This window comes from Pyricularia pennisetigena, assembly GCF_004337985.1.
Source record: "Pyricularia pennisetigena strain Br36 chromosome 7 map unlocalized Pyricularia_pennisetigena_Br36_Scf_8, whole genome shotgun sequence".
NCBI classification, from domain to species: domain Eukaryota; kingdom Fungi; phylum Ascomycota; class Sordariomycetes; order Magnaporthales; family Pyriculariaceae; genus Pyricularia; species Pyricularia pennisetigena.
The window spans coordinates 1533895-1549049 of NW_021940920.1; the positions used below are offsets into that span (position 1 = coordinate 1533895).

At 42.3% G+C, this 15155-nt stretch overlaps 3 protein-coding genes across 3 annotated transcripts; 2 read left to right on the forward strand and 1 right to left on the reverse strand.

Annotated features, from left to right (window-relative positions):
- Positions 1–7250: 7250 nt before the first annotated feature.
- PpBr36_09554 (uncharacterized protein) lies at positions 7251–7589 on the reverse strand (the record flags this gene model as incomplete). The annotated part of the gene is made up of 1 exon (XM_029896675.1): positions 7251–7589. The coding sequence occupies one exon, from the start codon at positions 7587–7589 to the stop codon at positions 7251–7253; it is 339 nt and encodes a 112-aa protein (XP_029744468.1).
- A 1384-nt stretch (positions 7590–8973) lies between these two features.
- Positions 8974–12597, forward strand: PpBr36_09555 (uncharacterized protein; the record flags this gene model as incomplete). Its single annotated transcript, XM_029896676.1, has 9 exons — positions 8974–8981; positions 9049–9200; positions 9343–9656; positions 9689–10365; positions 10480–10839; positions 10911–11170; positions 11226–11686; positions 11772–12027; positions 12110–12597. The coding sequence occupies 9 exons, from the start codon at positions 8974–8976 to the stop codon at positions 12595–12597; spliced, it is 2976 nt and encodes a 991-aa protein (XP_029744467.1).
- A 1213-nt stretch (positions 12598–13810) lies between these two features.
- Positions 13811–14071, forward strand: PpBr36_09556 (uncharacterized protein; the record flags this gene model as incomplete). Its single annotated transcript, XM_029896677.1, has 2 exons — positions 13811–13845; positions 13891–14071. The coding sequence occupies 2 exons, from the start codon at positions 13811–13813 to the stop codon at positions 14069–14071; spliced, it is 216 nt and encodes a 71-aa protein (XP_029744466.1).
- Between the last annotated feature and the right edge of the window lie 1084 nt (positions 14072–15155).

Below are 15155 nucleotides of genomic sequence, written 5' to 3' on the forward strand. Positions count from 1 at the left end.
TTGTTTAATATTTTGTTAGTGGTAAAATGGGTTAGGTTTTTATGGTCCGTATAAATTAATATTTCGTATTTAGTTCCGGATAATTATGGTTTCCATTTTTTAAATATTCGGATAATAGTTATAAGTTTTTTATCGTGGATTTGGTAATTAAATTTTAATTTATGTAATTTTTGTGAAAAAAAGGCGTAAGGGTGCAGGCGTCCTTTTTCGTTTCGTTGGTTAAATTATCCTCCGATTGCGTAATCGGATGCGTCGGTTTCGATTTCGAAGGGTTTCGTTGGGTTTGGTATTTTAAAAATCGGTTTTTATACTACTGTATTTCGTAATTGTTCGAAAGTTTGCTGTATTTATTCCGTCCATTGGAATTTTAGGTTTTTTTTGGTTATATTGGTTAATAGGGTGGCGATCGCGCCGTAACCTTTAATAAATTTTTTGTAAAAGTTCACGAATCCAAAAAATGCCCGAACGTTTTTTACGTTTTATAATTGGGGCCATTCCCTTATTGTTTGGATTTTTAATTTTTCCATCCTAATTTTTTTAGGGGCGATAATATATTTTAGGAAATTAATTTGCTTGCTATGAAAAATGCATTTTTCGGGTTTAACCAAAAGTTTAGCGTTTTGTAGTTTTTGTAAAACTATGTGGACGTGTTTTTTATATTTTTCCAACGTTTTGGAAAAAACAAGGATATCGTCCAGGTAAATAACGATAAAAATATTTAAATATTCCTTAAAAACGTGGTTAATTATGGTTTAAAAGGTTGCGGGGGCGTTAGTGAAACCGAAAGGCATTACCAGGTATTTGTAATATCTTCGTTTGGTGCGAAATGCTGTTTTCCATTCCTCGCCTTCCTTTATACGGATTAAATTATATGCTCCTTTAAAATTTAATATCGTAAACTATTGTATTTGGTAAAATATGTTTCGAAATTTTCCTATTAGTGGGAGCGGGTAATAATTTTTTATTGTAATATCGTTTAATTGTTTGTAATCCACGTATAATCGTAATTTTCCGTTTTTTTTTGGTACGAAAAGGATTGGGTATTTTGCTGGTAATGTCGATGGTTTAATATAACCTTTTTTGAGGTTTTCCGCGAAATATTCGTTTAAAACCTCCATTTGTGTCGGATTTAAACCGTATATTTTGTGGAATTTTGGTTGGGTTCCTTTTTTTAATAGTATTTCGTAGTCGAACGGACTGTGTTCGGGTAATCCTGTTTCGAGTTTTTGGTTAAACAATCGTGTATAATTTTGGTATTTTTTTGGGATTTTGCCGTTTTTGGTTTGTTTTTTCGTGGTTTATATTGTATAATTGGATCGGTTTTAACCTGTGGATAGTCGTTTTTTTTCCGATATTGGCTCCGGGGTTGGTCGTCCTCCCTATAGGTACGCCATTTGTTTTATTTAATCCTTCCGTACCCTATATTTCCTGTATAAACCCTGCTGTGCTGGAGGTCGTTTAGTAATTAGGTGTTTTTCCCATTAAATTTGGCCTATAGTCCAATTTATCCGGGGGTTGCTCCTTTTAAGCCAGGGAATTCCTAAAATTATGTTTTTATTTTTTATTTCCGTAATATCCAAGGTAATTTGTTTTTTTCGTCCATAGCTTTCCATCCAGAGGTGTACGGTCTTTATTTCGATGGTGCCGTTTCCGTATAAAACTGCCTTTCCTTTTACGGTTTATAATCGATATGGTTTTTCCTTTTATCGCCAAAATATTCGTCGTTTTTTCACGATTTTTGGAAAAATGTAATTGTTTTATACTCCGTTATTAAGGAGCGCTCGTATGGGTTTTCCATTAAATTGTATATTTAGGAATATATATTCGTATATTATTTTCGTGGTTTGCGTGGCGTTCAGGGTTCTTTGTTCCGTTTTTGTTGCTACCGTTTAGTGCCTTATACCGTTTGGTTGTCCTAGTTTTTTGGTTTGCTGGATTCGCGTCGTGGGTCTTTATTTTTTTTATTTCGGGGCGTATGGTTGTTTTTAACGTTGATTTTATTAAATCGGTGCCCTGTTAGTGCAGGCGTTTTTCGTACGTTTATAGGTATTTCGTTATTTTTAACGTTGGGGTTCCACACAATTTTAATTATGGGTGCGAGTCCTGGTTATCGTAATTTCGTTTCATATTATACCTGTGCTTTGGCTAATATGTGTATTTTGCAAATATTTCGGGTGTATTTGTACCATGGGAATTGTTTTTGGTTGTAACATATTATGGGGTAATTGTTACAAGGGGTGAAAATTACCGCTGGTTCGGTGTTAAATTTTATTTTAATTTCCCAATTGGGTAATTTAATGGTAATGTATATTTCGTGGATACCTGTTGTTTTACGTTGTTGTAGGAAAAAATCGTGGACTATTTTTCTGCTAAAATGCAATCCGCAATTATTTCGAAAACATTTTGCCCAAAAGATTTTTGTATGTTTGGGATATTTAGTATCCAAAATTGGGTGGTTTCCGAAAATTGGATCGATTAATCCTATAGGGTTTTATATTTATATTCGAAATAATATTCCGGGAAATTGTATTAATTGGTCGTTTCGGTATAAATCGATAAGTTTTTTTTTATATATATAAGGGTTGTTTTCCCTTGCTGCATTGTATAAATTTGAAAATATAATTTTTTTTTCGCTAGATTCGTCTTTTGATTCGTTACTAGATTCGTCCGTTGGGGCTTATTGGATTATCCGGATGCGGTGGGTTTGTCCCAATAATTTTGGTTTTGATTTTTCTGAGGTATTTAATTCCGTAGGTTCGGGTAATTTGGCGTTTTGCCTGCGTAATTGTACCGGTGGTCTGGTTTTAATAGGTATACGGTTTCCTATTGCTAAAATCCGAATGTTTTTAAGTTTTTGTGGGTACTATCCTGCGTCCATTTTTGCGCTATTATAGATTATATAATTATCGTCGTAATATATGGTCCAGTTTTTTAAATTGTGTTAATCCGGTGGTATTTGTTAGTAAATAATGGTATTTAATCCTCGTGGTTTTTTGGAATCGGGGTGTAAATCCGGAATATTTTAGGGACAAAATTTGGTTATATGTCCTGGTTTTTCGCATTTAAAGCATTTACCATTTTTGGGATTTTTGCGCGGTTTTTTATATTGGGTCGCGTTAAGGTCCATAGGTCCGTTATATATTCCGTAGGAAATATTGTATTGGCGAGGCGGTTTAGGGTATTAATATTTGCGTCCCGTATTGGTTTATCGCAAAGTTGGCCCCCATACGTTACGTCCTTCGCGTCGTTCCAGTTTCCGTTCGTAAAATCGGTTATCGATTTTAATTGTTAGTTTTACGTATTCGGTTAAGGTATCGGGTCGTTCTTTTTTAACAAATTCGTTTTTAACTTTTTTTTTAAATCCCGCATAAAAGCGTACTATTAGGGTTTCGGGGCCCCATAATAGTTTGGCGGTAATTTATCGAAATTTACTGGTATATTTGGATACCGATTTGGTTTGGGTAAGGCGTACCAGTTTACGTTTAGCTGTGCGTTCCTCGTTTGGGTTACCGAATGCTCCTTTAAAATATTTTTCGAAATTTTCGTAATCGTCGAAAATGCGGTTAATTTTAATTTTACGGTTTTTTTCCTTATCGTGGTCCAAATAATTTCGTAAAATTGGTTCGAATTAAGTAAACGCATCGCCCTTTAATAGCGAAATTGCGTAAATGACCTTTTTTGCGTTATTATCGAAATTGTCCTCGTTAAAGTGAAAATAGGCCCGGGTTCCCGTAAAAAATCCCTATAGGGTACCTGGGGTGCTATTATAAGGTAATAGTAAAAAATATTTAATATAATTCCTATTAATTCGATTAATTTGTTCGGTTATTCGTTCCTGGAATTGTCGATTTTTTGCTTGGAACGTCGCGACTATTTAACGCAAAACGTTAGCGCTGGCCGGAGCGTTAATGGTAAAGGGGGTTTAAAGGGTGGTTTTGTTGGAAAATATTATTTCGGCGATACTGTTTGGTATGTTTTAAGGCAAAATATTAAATAGGAGCAATTAAAATATTACGATTAAGGTATCGGGTAATTTGTTTTTAGGGTAAAGTATAATGGGTTGAAGCAATTGAGCGTTTTAATTGGGTAATTGGGGTTTTTAATAATTGGGGTGAAATTATAATCGTTTTTAAATAAATATTAAGGTTAATTAAAGTTTAATTACTGTTAAACAATCCTAAAATCGAATTTATTTACATGGTAATGAGCGTGCCTTATATAAATTATATTCCAAATGTGATTTCCTTTGATTTATCTGATTTGTAATTCCCAATCGAGGTTTTACAAATCATTAAAATCATTTTTTTTGGCGATTACGTGGTGTTACGTGATTTTCTCCTTTACGTAATTTTGTTTCCTGTCGGTCGGTGTTTTCTCAGGTCGAGTGTTGTCAGGAGGGGTGTGACCCCGCCTGGCCTCACTGGTACTGGCCCAACTTGTCTGGTCGTAACATATCGGTCGATAATAGGGAAAAAAGGAAAGCGTGGCGACGTTTTGTCGACGAACGACCAAATTTTAATTTAATTACGCGATTAAATATAGCGCAAAAAAATTAACAAAAAAAAATATGGAAACAAAAACAAGGATTAAAAAAATATAAACTATTTAAAGGCCAAAGGGATTTGGTTAAAAAAAAGGAAACCTAATATTACGACCAGATAAAATAGGTCGGTACCAATAAAACCAAACGGGGTTACACCCCTTTTAACGACATTCGCCCAAAAAAATCACCGACAACAAAACATCGATTACCTAAAGGAGAAGTTACGTAACGCCACGTAATCGCCAAAAAGGTGATTTTAATAATTTTTAAAAGATTATAATAAATTAGGCGAAATGATTTTTGCGATTTGTAACAGATTAAGGGAAATTATATTCGGAATATAGTTTATATAAGGCACGCTTATTACCATATAAATAAATTCGATTTTAGGATTGTTTAACAGCAATTAAACTTTAGTTAACTTTAATATTTACTTGAGAACGATTATAATTTCACCCCAGTTATTAAGAACCCCAGTTACCCAGTTAAGACGTTCAGTTGCTTTAACCCACTGTACTTTACCCTAAGAACAGGTTACCCGATACCTTGATCGTAACACGGCCCTTCTTATGTTTTTATATAAAAGAATGCTAAATTTGTATTTTTTTTGTATTTTTTGCTTTATTTAATTAAATAAAATTTATAAAAAAAAATTCATATAAAATTTATTAGCAAATTGATTAAAGAATATATTAAGTGAAAATATTTTCATTTTACCAATATTTGCGTAAATTATTTAATTTTTTAACAAATTGTTAATTTATATAAGAATATTAATAAAACTTTTGTTTCAATCGATAATTGCATGCACTTTGTAATATTAGGTTTACTAAGGTATAAAAGCTGTAAATTAAATTAAAATAATTATTGCATACAATTATTTAAAACAAAAATTAAATATAATAAAAAATTACAGATTTTATTTAATATTTTAATATCTTTCCAAATACAGTAGCTATAAAAACGCGGCCGGCATGCAAATATTCAGCAAACTCCAATAAATTTAACGCAAATTACTATATATTTTTATAATTTTTATTTTTTTTTTATACGAATATTTAATTGCATACTATGGGTATACTATTTTCTTTTACCATTATAATGCGAATATATTGCATTCACCCGCTACAAACGGCGGAATACCACAAATTATCCTTATATTAATAAAATAATCATAAGCGATATCGTAATATTAAATATATTATTAAAAATACCGTTATAAACGGCGAAATGCGACAAAATGTCCTCAGACTAGAACGAGCGCGATCTTTTCGGCCAATGTAATTGGTCGAAAAGCCATGTGGCTGAAAGGTACATGGAGCGATCGGTCCCCACTGCGAAGCAGGGGGGTCTAGTCTGAGCACTGAGACTAACCATTCCTGCAATAGGGGTTCGAACTAGGATATAACTCGTCCGCGGAAAAAAGTGGCCGTATACAATATTTTTTGTATTTCGCTGCGGAAAATTGCCAAATAAAATATTTAATAAATACGTATTTGCCCCAAATATTTTTTAAATTGTCAGGGTATACCGTAAAATATGGCCGGATTGTTTAATCTAACTTTTTCACACTTGTTAAAAAGAATTAAGATAATATTAACGCCGGTTCAGAGAATTTATAATTCTTTTAAAATTGGGTTGCGCGGAACGTTTATTTATAGAATTTTTAGGTGGTTTGGGCCATTTATTTACGTAATTGGTCTTTTTTATCGTCGTTATTATTATCGTTTTTAGGTTAAACAGGGGTTTTTTACGCCGTTTTATTAAACGTGGCAAAAATGCTAGGGATATTGTTTTTGGACGTTTGGGAGGATATATTGTCGGATATTATTCGGTATATTTTAAAGCAAGATATTGAATAGGAGCAATTAAAATATTACGATCAAAGTATCAGGTAATCTGTTTTCAGGGTAAAATACAGTGGGTTAAAACAATTAAGCGTTTGAGCTGGATAATTGGGGTTTTTAATAATTGGGGTAAAATTATAATCGTTTTCAAATAAATATCAAAAATAACTAACATTTAATTGCTATTAAGCAATCCTCAAATCGAATTTATTTATATAATAATAAACGTGTTTTATATAAATTATCTTCCCAATAAAATTTTTTTTAATTCGTATAATTTGTAATTCCCAATCAAGGTTTTACAGATTACCCAAAATCAACCTTTGGTGGTTACGTGATATTACGTAACTGGGTCCTTACGTAATCCTATTTTCCTGTCGGTCGGTGTTTTCTTTGGTCGAGTGTCATTAGGAGGGGTGTGACCCCACCTGGCCTCACTGGTACCGACCCGACTGTCTGGTCGTAACAGTCTGGTCGTAACACTAAAGCTCCAGACTAGTAATCCTCTTTTAGCGGTCGCTCATCTTGCTTCTAGCAGTGTTTGATTTACTTTGGAGTCTTGGAGTATGATTTTTGAAAAAGGGCACCAAATTTGATTTTTCTTTCGAACATGTGCTCGAATAGTATTCCTTTACTTTCCAAGAGAATTCAAGTCCTTTCACACATTCCGCAGGTAACACGATGCCAAGTATATCCTATCCAACAAAACAAAACAGAGTTATAAGTCGATGTTTAATGCCACACGGCCACACAAAGCGAGTCCAACAGCAAAGAGCAAAAGCAACACTCGAATTAACAAGCCGCCGTCACACGATTTACCGCCAAGCAAAACACAGGCTCCCCATGCTACTTCCTGAACCCTAACGCACGACGACCAGAACGACAGCGACGAGCGCCCCGTAGACAGCGGCGCCAAACGAGCCCTTCCCGAGAGCCACCGCGGCCCCGTTCGGGTCGGACGTGCTCGAGGGCGTCACCGTCAGCGTCGTGTTCCCTCCCGGTGCGCGGGGGATGGTCGTGGGGAGGTCGACGGAGATGCCCGGGAACGGCGACTCGCTCACCGTGAGCTGGCGCGCTGCCACCGCCCCGGCGAGCCGCGGTGGTGGTGTCGGGGCCGGCTGCGCCATCGCCTTGGCCGTCAGCGCGGTGGACAAGAGGATGGTGATGAGAAGAGTGAGCTGGAGGAAGAGACGAGACATGATTGGTTGTGACTTTTTGTTGTTTTTCTGTTTTTGAGTGCCGGTGTGCTTTTTGTGCCTTTTGTTTCCTCTCCGTTTGGCGGTGCAGAAGGCTATTGATGATCGGTTTTGTTGGTGCGCAAAAGGAGGACTGGATCGTTCCCTGGTTTTTCGAGGGGATGGTGTTGAATTTGTAGAACTTCGCCTCGCTGTTAGCTGCGTTAGAGATGATCCCCCTTGTCGTTTGCAATCATGACTTCATCGTGGCATTTCAGAGCACTAATAATGCGGGGAAGTGCACCCTGATCAACACTGTTGGTTGCCGAAAGAGGCTAATGATGGTGTGCCAATTCGACGCCAAGGGACGATCTCAACCGGCACAGCGAAAGCTGCAGCGGGACGGAGGCCCTGATACAAGACAACTTCACCTCATGCCAGGGCCAATCACGAGCCAGTGGATTAGGGATAATTCTTTTAGGTACCTAGGCAAATGGAGGAGATAATAACTTGGGACACCACAAGGTTATATCACGGCAAAGCATGTGAATGCGTTTTGTGTATTTAAAAAAGCGCCCGGACCGAGGGCGTAACCGCTTAAATATTTGATGTTTGTAACGAAACGCGTTTTCGAATACGCTGTCACGGGTATATTTTATTTAGAAGCTCAAATGGGGTTGGTCTGGTTCCAGTAATATTTTTCAAACGATTTTCGTGTGTTTTTTTAAAGGGAATATTTACTTTCATCACGTTTGGTAGCCATGGTACGCATATAGGTGTTTGAAATAACGTTAGCAGATGCGTTGGAGGGGAGTCGCGTTTGGAACGCGAAAAATAAAGCGGAGTCGATATTAATGTAACACCACTCTAGGTAAGGCAGTCAGTGGGTTTGGCAAAGAGCCGGGGCTGCAAAAAGTCCAGGTTTTTTTTTTTTTTTTTTTTTTTTTTTTTTTTGGCATTCTCCTTCCAAATTGGTGGTCCCTGCATTTCTTTTCTCCTGTAGCCCACTTGGTAGCTCTGTTTATTTTGTGGATCCGAGGACTCACACACCACATCACCAAACGTATGTATGTCGGCGGAGGAAGTGGAGGGAGCCACCTAGGTACTGGACACTAAGGTGTTAATTAATTCAACGGATACGTTAAGGTGCATCCTAGACGACTACATTAACTGGTGGATAGGTCCCTAGCTATCTAGACTAAGAGTTACTGTCGGGAATGCAGCCATCCACATCCAAAGGATGTAATAAACCGGTTTTGTTTTCTGAATCTCTGTGTTTTTGCGTATCATGGTTACTTCTACAATCCCCCGCGCAAACCACATCAATGTGGCTTGAGATCCTTGGCGCGGGGATCCCCGCTGCTGTGACTCAGGGCCTTTCTTACCGCGCTTCAGGATTTACCCCACCATGCAATCGTAGCTCTGAATTCCTTCCCCATAACACGCGCCTCCATTCCTCAAACGGTTGCTGAACATCGGCCAGCTCATATCGCATCACGGCAGCCATTAGCATCAGCTTTCCCAAGGCCGAGGAGGAGGTCCTCCAGCTCTGGCGGGATGTGGATGCGTTCCAGACACAACTGCGCCTGACCCAGGAGGGCCCCCGGTTCACCTTCTACGATGGACCGCCGTTTGGTTAGTGACTAGATCAGACCATAGACCAGCGCAAAGGTACAATCTTTTGAGTTTATTAACGCCCTTTTTTTTGACTTGCAGCTACCGGTAACATTCCTTTCCTCAGGTTTGGCACACACGCACAGAGTCTGACACCGAATAGGTCTTCCTCACTATGGCCATCTTCTCGCTTCAACCATCAAAGACATAATCCCTCGATACTGGTCCATGAACGGACACCATGTTGTGCGGCGGTTCGGTTGGGACACCCATGGCTTACCAATCGAGTACGAAATCGACAAGAAGCTCGGAATCTCTGGCAGAGATGCGGTCATGCAGATGGGGATTGAGAAATACAATGCTGAGTGCAAAGCCATTGTGATGAAGTACTCTGGAGAATGGCGCAGGTTTATCGAGCGTCTTGGCCGATGGATTGATTTCGACAACGACTACAAGGTTGTTATCGTCGCCTTCATGGTGTATCTGAGCTCTGCTGACATGCTTCCAAGTCTATGGATGTGACTTTTATGGAGTCGTGTTGGTGGGTTTTCAAGCAGCTTTACGACAAAGACCAGGTCTACCGCGCTTACCAGATCATGCCGTTCTCTACAGCGCTATGCACTCCACTCAGTCAGATGGAGGCAAAGCAGAACGAAAAGTCAACCCTCGATCCGGCTGTTGTGGTCTCGTTTCCTCTGGTCAATCGCCCTGAACACGAGAGCACGTCGTTGCTCATCTACACAACCACTCCGTGGACGCTACCTTCCAACATGCTGATTGCAGTTAACCCTTCGTTCGAGTACGCCAAAATTCTTGATGAGAAGTCAGGGATGTACTTCATCATTTTGGAATCACTCCTCTCCAGTCTTTACAAGGATCTGAAGAAAGCAAAATACAAGGTTGTTGCCAAGATTCCTGGAAAAGACATGATTGGATGGAAGTACGAGCCTCTGTTCAGATATTTTGCCAATGACTTTTCGGATTGCTTCGAGGTCATCGGTGCGGACTATGTGGAAGCTGGTGAAGGCACGGGCCTGGTACACCAAGCACAGGCATTCGGACAAGAAGACTACGACGCTGCGATCGCCGCAGGATTTTTCGGCCCCGGGCGCCTCCCCCCTGCCCTGTTGACGACAAGGGTTGTTTCACGCATGAGGTCCCCGAATATGTCGGACAGCATGTCAAGGTTGCCGACCGTGCCATCATCAAGGATCTGAGGTCTTCTGGTCGTCTTCTGGTTTGAACAAAACATTACCCACACGGATAAGTTTTGTTGGAGGTCTGACACCCAACTGATCAGAAAAGCCGTTTCTTCCTGGTTCATCAAGGTCACCAACGACACGGACGCCATGCTGCAAAACCTGGACAAGACTACATGGGTACCTCAGTTTGTCAAAGATAAGCGGTTCGCAAACTGGGTTGCCAACGCTCACGATTGGAACGTCTCGAGGAATCGCTACTGGGGCACTCCGATTCCCTTGTGGGTCAGCGAGGACTATGAAGAAATCGTCTGCGTTGGCAGCATCGAAGAACTGAAGCGCTTGAGTGGTTACGAGGGCCCCTTGGACGATTTGCATCGCGACAAAGTCGATGGAATCACGATACCTTCCAGTAAAGGCAAGGGTACTCTTCGCCGAATTGACGAAATATTCGATTGCTGGTAGGGCTGGTTGTTTCTAAATGTAACAAGATGAGAGTTGGAATCGTCGTTGACACTCGAGTAACATTTAGGTTCGAGTCTGGGAGCATGCCCTATGCTTCAAACCATTACCCCTTCCAAGATAAGGATAAGTTTGAGCAAAGTGGATTTCCTGCCGACTTCATCGCAGAAGGTCTTGATCAAACAGGCGGGTGGTTCTACACCCTCTCCGTCCTGGGAAACAAACTTTTTGGCACCTCAAGGTTCCGGAACTGTATCGTCAACGGTTTGGTTTTGGCAGAGGATGGCAAAAAGATGTCGAAGTCTCAAAAACTACCCCGACCCGACGGCGGTGATTGACAAATACGGTTCTGATGCACTCCGACTTTACCTGATCAACTCGCCAGTTGTGAGAGCGGAACCTTTGCGCTTCAAGGAGGCCGGAGTCAAGGACATTGTATCTCGAGTCCTTCTTCCCCTGTGGAATAGCTATCGCTTTTTCTCAGAGCAGGCAGCCCTGTTCAACAAGACCGAAGGGACAAGCTTCGTCGCCGACTCGGGTTTCTTCTCAGCCGGCAACCTGAACGTCATGGATCGGTGGATATTAGCTGACTGCCAAAGCTTGTTAAGGTTCATGGAGGAAGAAATGCGAAGCTACCGCCTGTACACGGTGGTACCGCGATTACTCCAGGTCATCGACAACTTGACCAATTGGTACATCCGCTTCAATCGCAAGCGGCTCAAGGGTGCGGCTGGCCTCGGAGTCGAGGACACTCGGACGGCCCTCAACACCCTCTTCCAGGTCTTGTTCACGGTTGTGCGTGCCATGGCACCCTTCACGCCCTTCATTACAGAGCACATCTATGGAGTGTTGAAGCCATTTTTTTGGTGACTATGTGTCTGGCTTTTCCAACACAGCCAGTGTTCACTTCCTACACATTCCATCTGTCCAGGAAGAGCTGTTCGATCCTGTGATTGAGCGTCAAATTGCAGCAATGCAGAAGGTTATCCAGCTAGCTCGGGCTGCCAGAGAACGCCGCAGCATCAGTCTCAAGACGCCTCTGTTGTCTCTCGTCGTCATTGCAGACGCCCAGTTTATTGCTGACGTGGACGCCCTCAAGGGCTACGTTGCTGATGAATTGAACGTGAGAGAGGTCATCCTCACCGGTGACGAGGAGAAGTACAACCAACATTCACCTGGAAGCACGAGTAGACTGGCCCACTTTGGGCAAGCGCCTGAAGAAAGATGCACAAATGGTCCGTAAGGCTTTACCAGGACTGACGCAGCAAGAATTGCGCCAGTACCAGAAAGACAAGAAGATCACAGTGGGAGGCATCGAGCTTGACGAGAATGATCTCACAACTGTGCGCGTGCTCGCCAAGGACGATGCGGGGCCAAAAGCAGACGAAGGGCCACAATCGGAACCTTCGTTCGACCAGGATGTCGTAGTGTTACTCGACGCTGCCTCCCATCCAGAACTTGCTGACGAAGGTCTCGCACGCGACATTGTGAATCGAGTACAAAGGCTGCGCAAAAAGGCGGGGCTTGTCCCGACAGACGACGTTCGGATGCAGTATAACGTCGTCGAGAACCCCGATGGAACGGACGTGGAGGGCTTGATGAGGAACCGTGATGCAATGTTCATGGGTGCGCTTCGTGGACATCTCGAGCCGACACCTGCGGATACAGCTGGCAGTGACGCCATCATAGAGGAGGATCACGCTCTTGGCAATCTCGTTCTAAGATTCCGTCTTGTAGCGCTTGAGGAACGTTGTTAATGCAGTTGACCTGCGGAATCTAGCAATCATGCATACGCCACTTTTCCATTTGCCTCGATTCGTTCCATCAACTTCGCAGGAACAAGCACAGGTCAACGTTTCGAGATTAGCACTATAAAAGAGACTCGGGCTCTGACTGGTTTTTGTAGGTCCGTACCTACTGTTTATAGATAGACTTTAGAACAGCCGAACAGCCTGCGTGGGTTGGTTACGTGTAGCAGACAACCTTTGGTAGGCAATTTACCAGAGTATGTCGCAAACTGCCCACATTATGACCTGCGCTCTTGAATTGTGGCTGCTGCTTGTAGATGCGGAGCTGCAGCAGTCATCACGCACGTGTTTCCGATAACAGCCAGGCAAAGTGAACAATCCTTCGCCTCGGCTTGTGGGGGTTGGCAGTGAAGACTGCTGCGTCATGAGGCCACTGGTGCAAAATGCAACGAATGCCACATCTTGTCTGTGAAGCACTGCCTTCCACAACCCTGGCAACTGCGCCCTTGGCAAGCAGCACGAGACGTCTGATTCAGCTGGGTCAACCTCTGTGCAATGTCTCGCTAGTGTCACACTCGACAGTAGCGCAACCCTCTCACTCGTCGAAGCGCGTTCCGGATCGAGCAGCACAAGGTACGAGAGAGCCGGAAGAGGACGCCTTGGCTTCACCTCGAAGCGCGGAATACAGCAGATATCTTCGCGGCTAACCAGCGGCCAAAGACCCGTCGGAGAAGCTATATTAGCGATATACCACACTGCCGCACTAGGGCGAAGTTGGCCAAGTTTATCAGCATTGAAGCCTAACCGCCGGGCTTGTTTCGATATTCGATGTTAGTTTCTTCCAAATATGCAGTTTTGATGTCGTTCCTGGGTAGATTGTGATATGATCGGTGCCACGAAACTGGAAACCTGAGTATGTCGATGCCGCTGGCCATGATGAAGGCCAGCCTGTCTGCGCCCAGTACAGGGGAATGACCGAAAATATGGCCAATCAAGGGTAACCTTCAACCACACGTGAGGTGTTATCATCCATAACTGTGTATGAAAGCTCGGGGAAAAGTCCTTTGCTTTGATGAAGAGAGATTGTTACCTCAAGCAAACGATCCTCTAGCTTTTGTACTTGTCCTTTCTCCAACCGAGCATCCAGCAGAGCCTAGTATCCATCATCCGTCTGGGGATTTACTTTATATAATTTTGTGCAAAGTCAACCAGTTACCGTACCATGTACCAATGCTCCAGTGCCAGAGCGACTTACTCGTGAGTCAAGATATGGGGATACCACAATCCCTTGATTGTTAGCAGCAACCCCAAAATCAAGGTCGTCGATCCCAATGATCAGGATTACCACATGGACAGCCGGTCCATGGGAACCTGTGTTCTCGACCCCGAGGACTACCTTATTGGGTCCGGTTCGCCACCTCACATCTTCTATAAGCGATGCGACGGCACCTACCGCGACGCTAAAAATCAGCGCATGCGCTGATGAAGAGAGGAAAGGTTTAACAGAGCGCTGGAATGTTTTTCTTTTTCTTTTTTTTTCTCTTTTTGCTGGTCTCCTGGACAGACTCGAGAATTGTAGCAGAATTTTAGGATACATAACCCCAGCAGGATCCTGGGCTAACATCTGAAGTGACCTATTGTACTAGGATCGGCTGCAAACATGTTTTGTTCAGATGTCACCAGAGATTGAAGGGCCCACCGTCACATCCTATGCGTGCTGAAAAAGCCTCTCTTGTTGGCATTTTGAGATGGTAAAATAATGTATTTCCTTGACCTTCAGTGTGAGTACCGAGTGCTCCACGCACATTTTGGGAAGCTGAACGCCTATATGCATCTAGACCTCATGCGGACAACCAAAAAAGTAGAGCGCAGTCAATCGAAAATATGGAGCTGCCTGGCTCTGGCGAATCCTTTCGGGGATTCATCTTGTAACTGTATATGGGCCCTTGATCAAGAACCATGCCATGATTTGGTTGCTGCTTGCCTTGCTTTTGTGGAATTGGGTTTCGCAGGTGACGGATTTCTGGAGCTTTGGATTCCTTATGGGACTTTTCGAGTCAAACAGGGCAGCAGGCCTGCAAGAAGCACCGCTGCTGGAGGTGTTGCGCAACAACTTCGGTGCCATAGGTTGGTTTGGTACCTATTGAGGGCCTATAGAGTATCAGTAGTGACCTTGTTAATTTTGATGTGGTTTTTTTTCTAACTTGCATATGGGGACAAGACGCCTTCCAACCTAATGCTCAATATTAATGGAAAGAAACGTTGTTTAGGTGTGTATGACGTTGGAATGCTGCTATCTAATCTCCTGCTTGGCCACGGGGGAAGAAAGTTGCTCCAGAGGTTTGTTGGAAAACACGGGTGAACCAGACTCTCTGGTGACCACGACTATGAGCAGGCGTGGATCTCAGCGATAGCAGTCTTTCCCGTCTGTCCAGCTCCAAACCTTGTCTGCAGCCTCGCTGCTGTGTACCCCGCCTGCTTGTGTTACCAAGCACGGGCTCCTGATTGGCCGATGGTGGAGATCTGAATGCTTCTTGTGGTGTAGTAAGATGTCGGCCCGCAAGGCA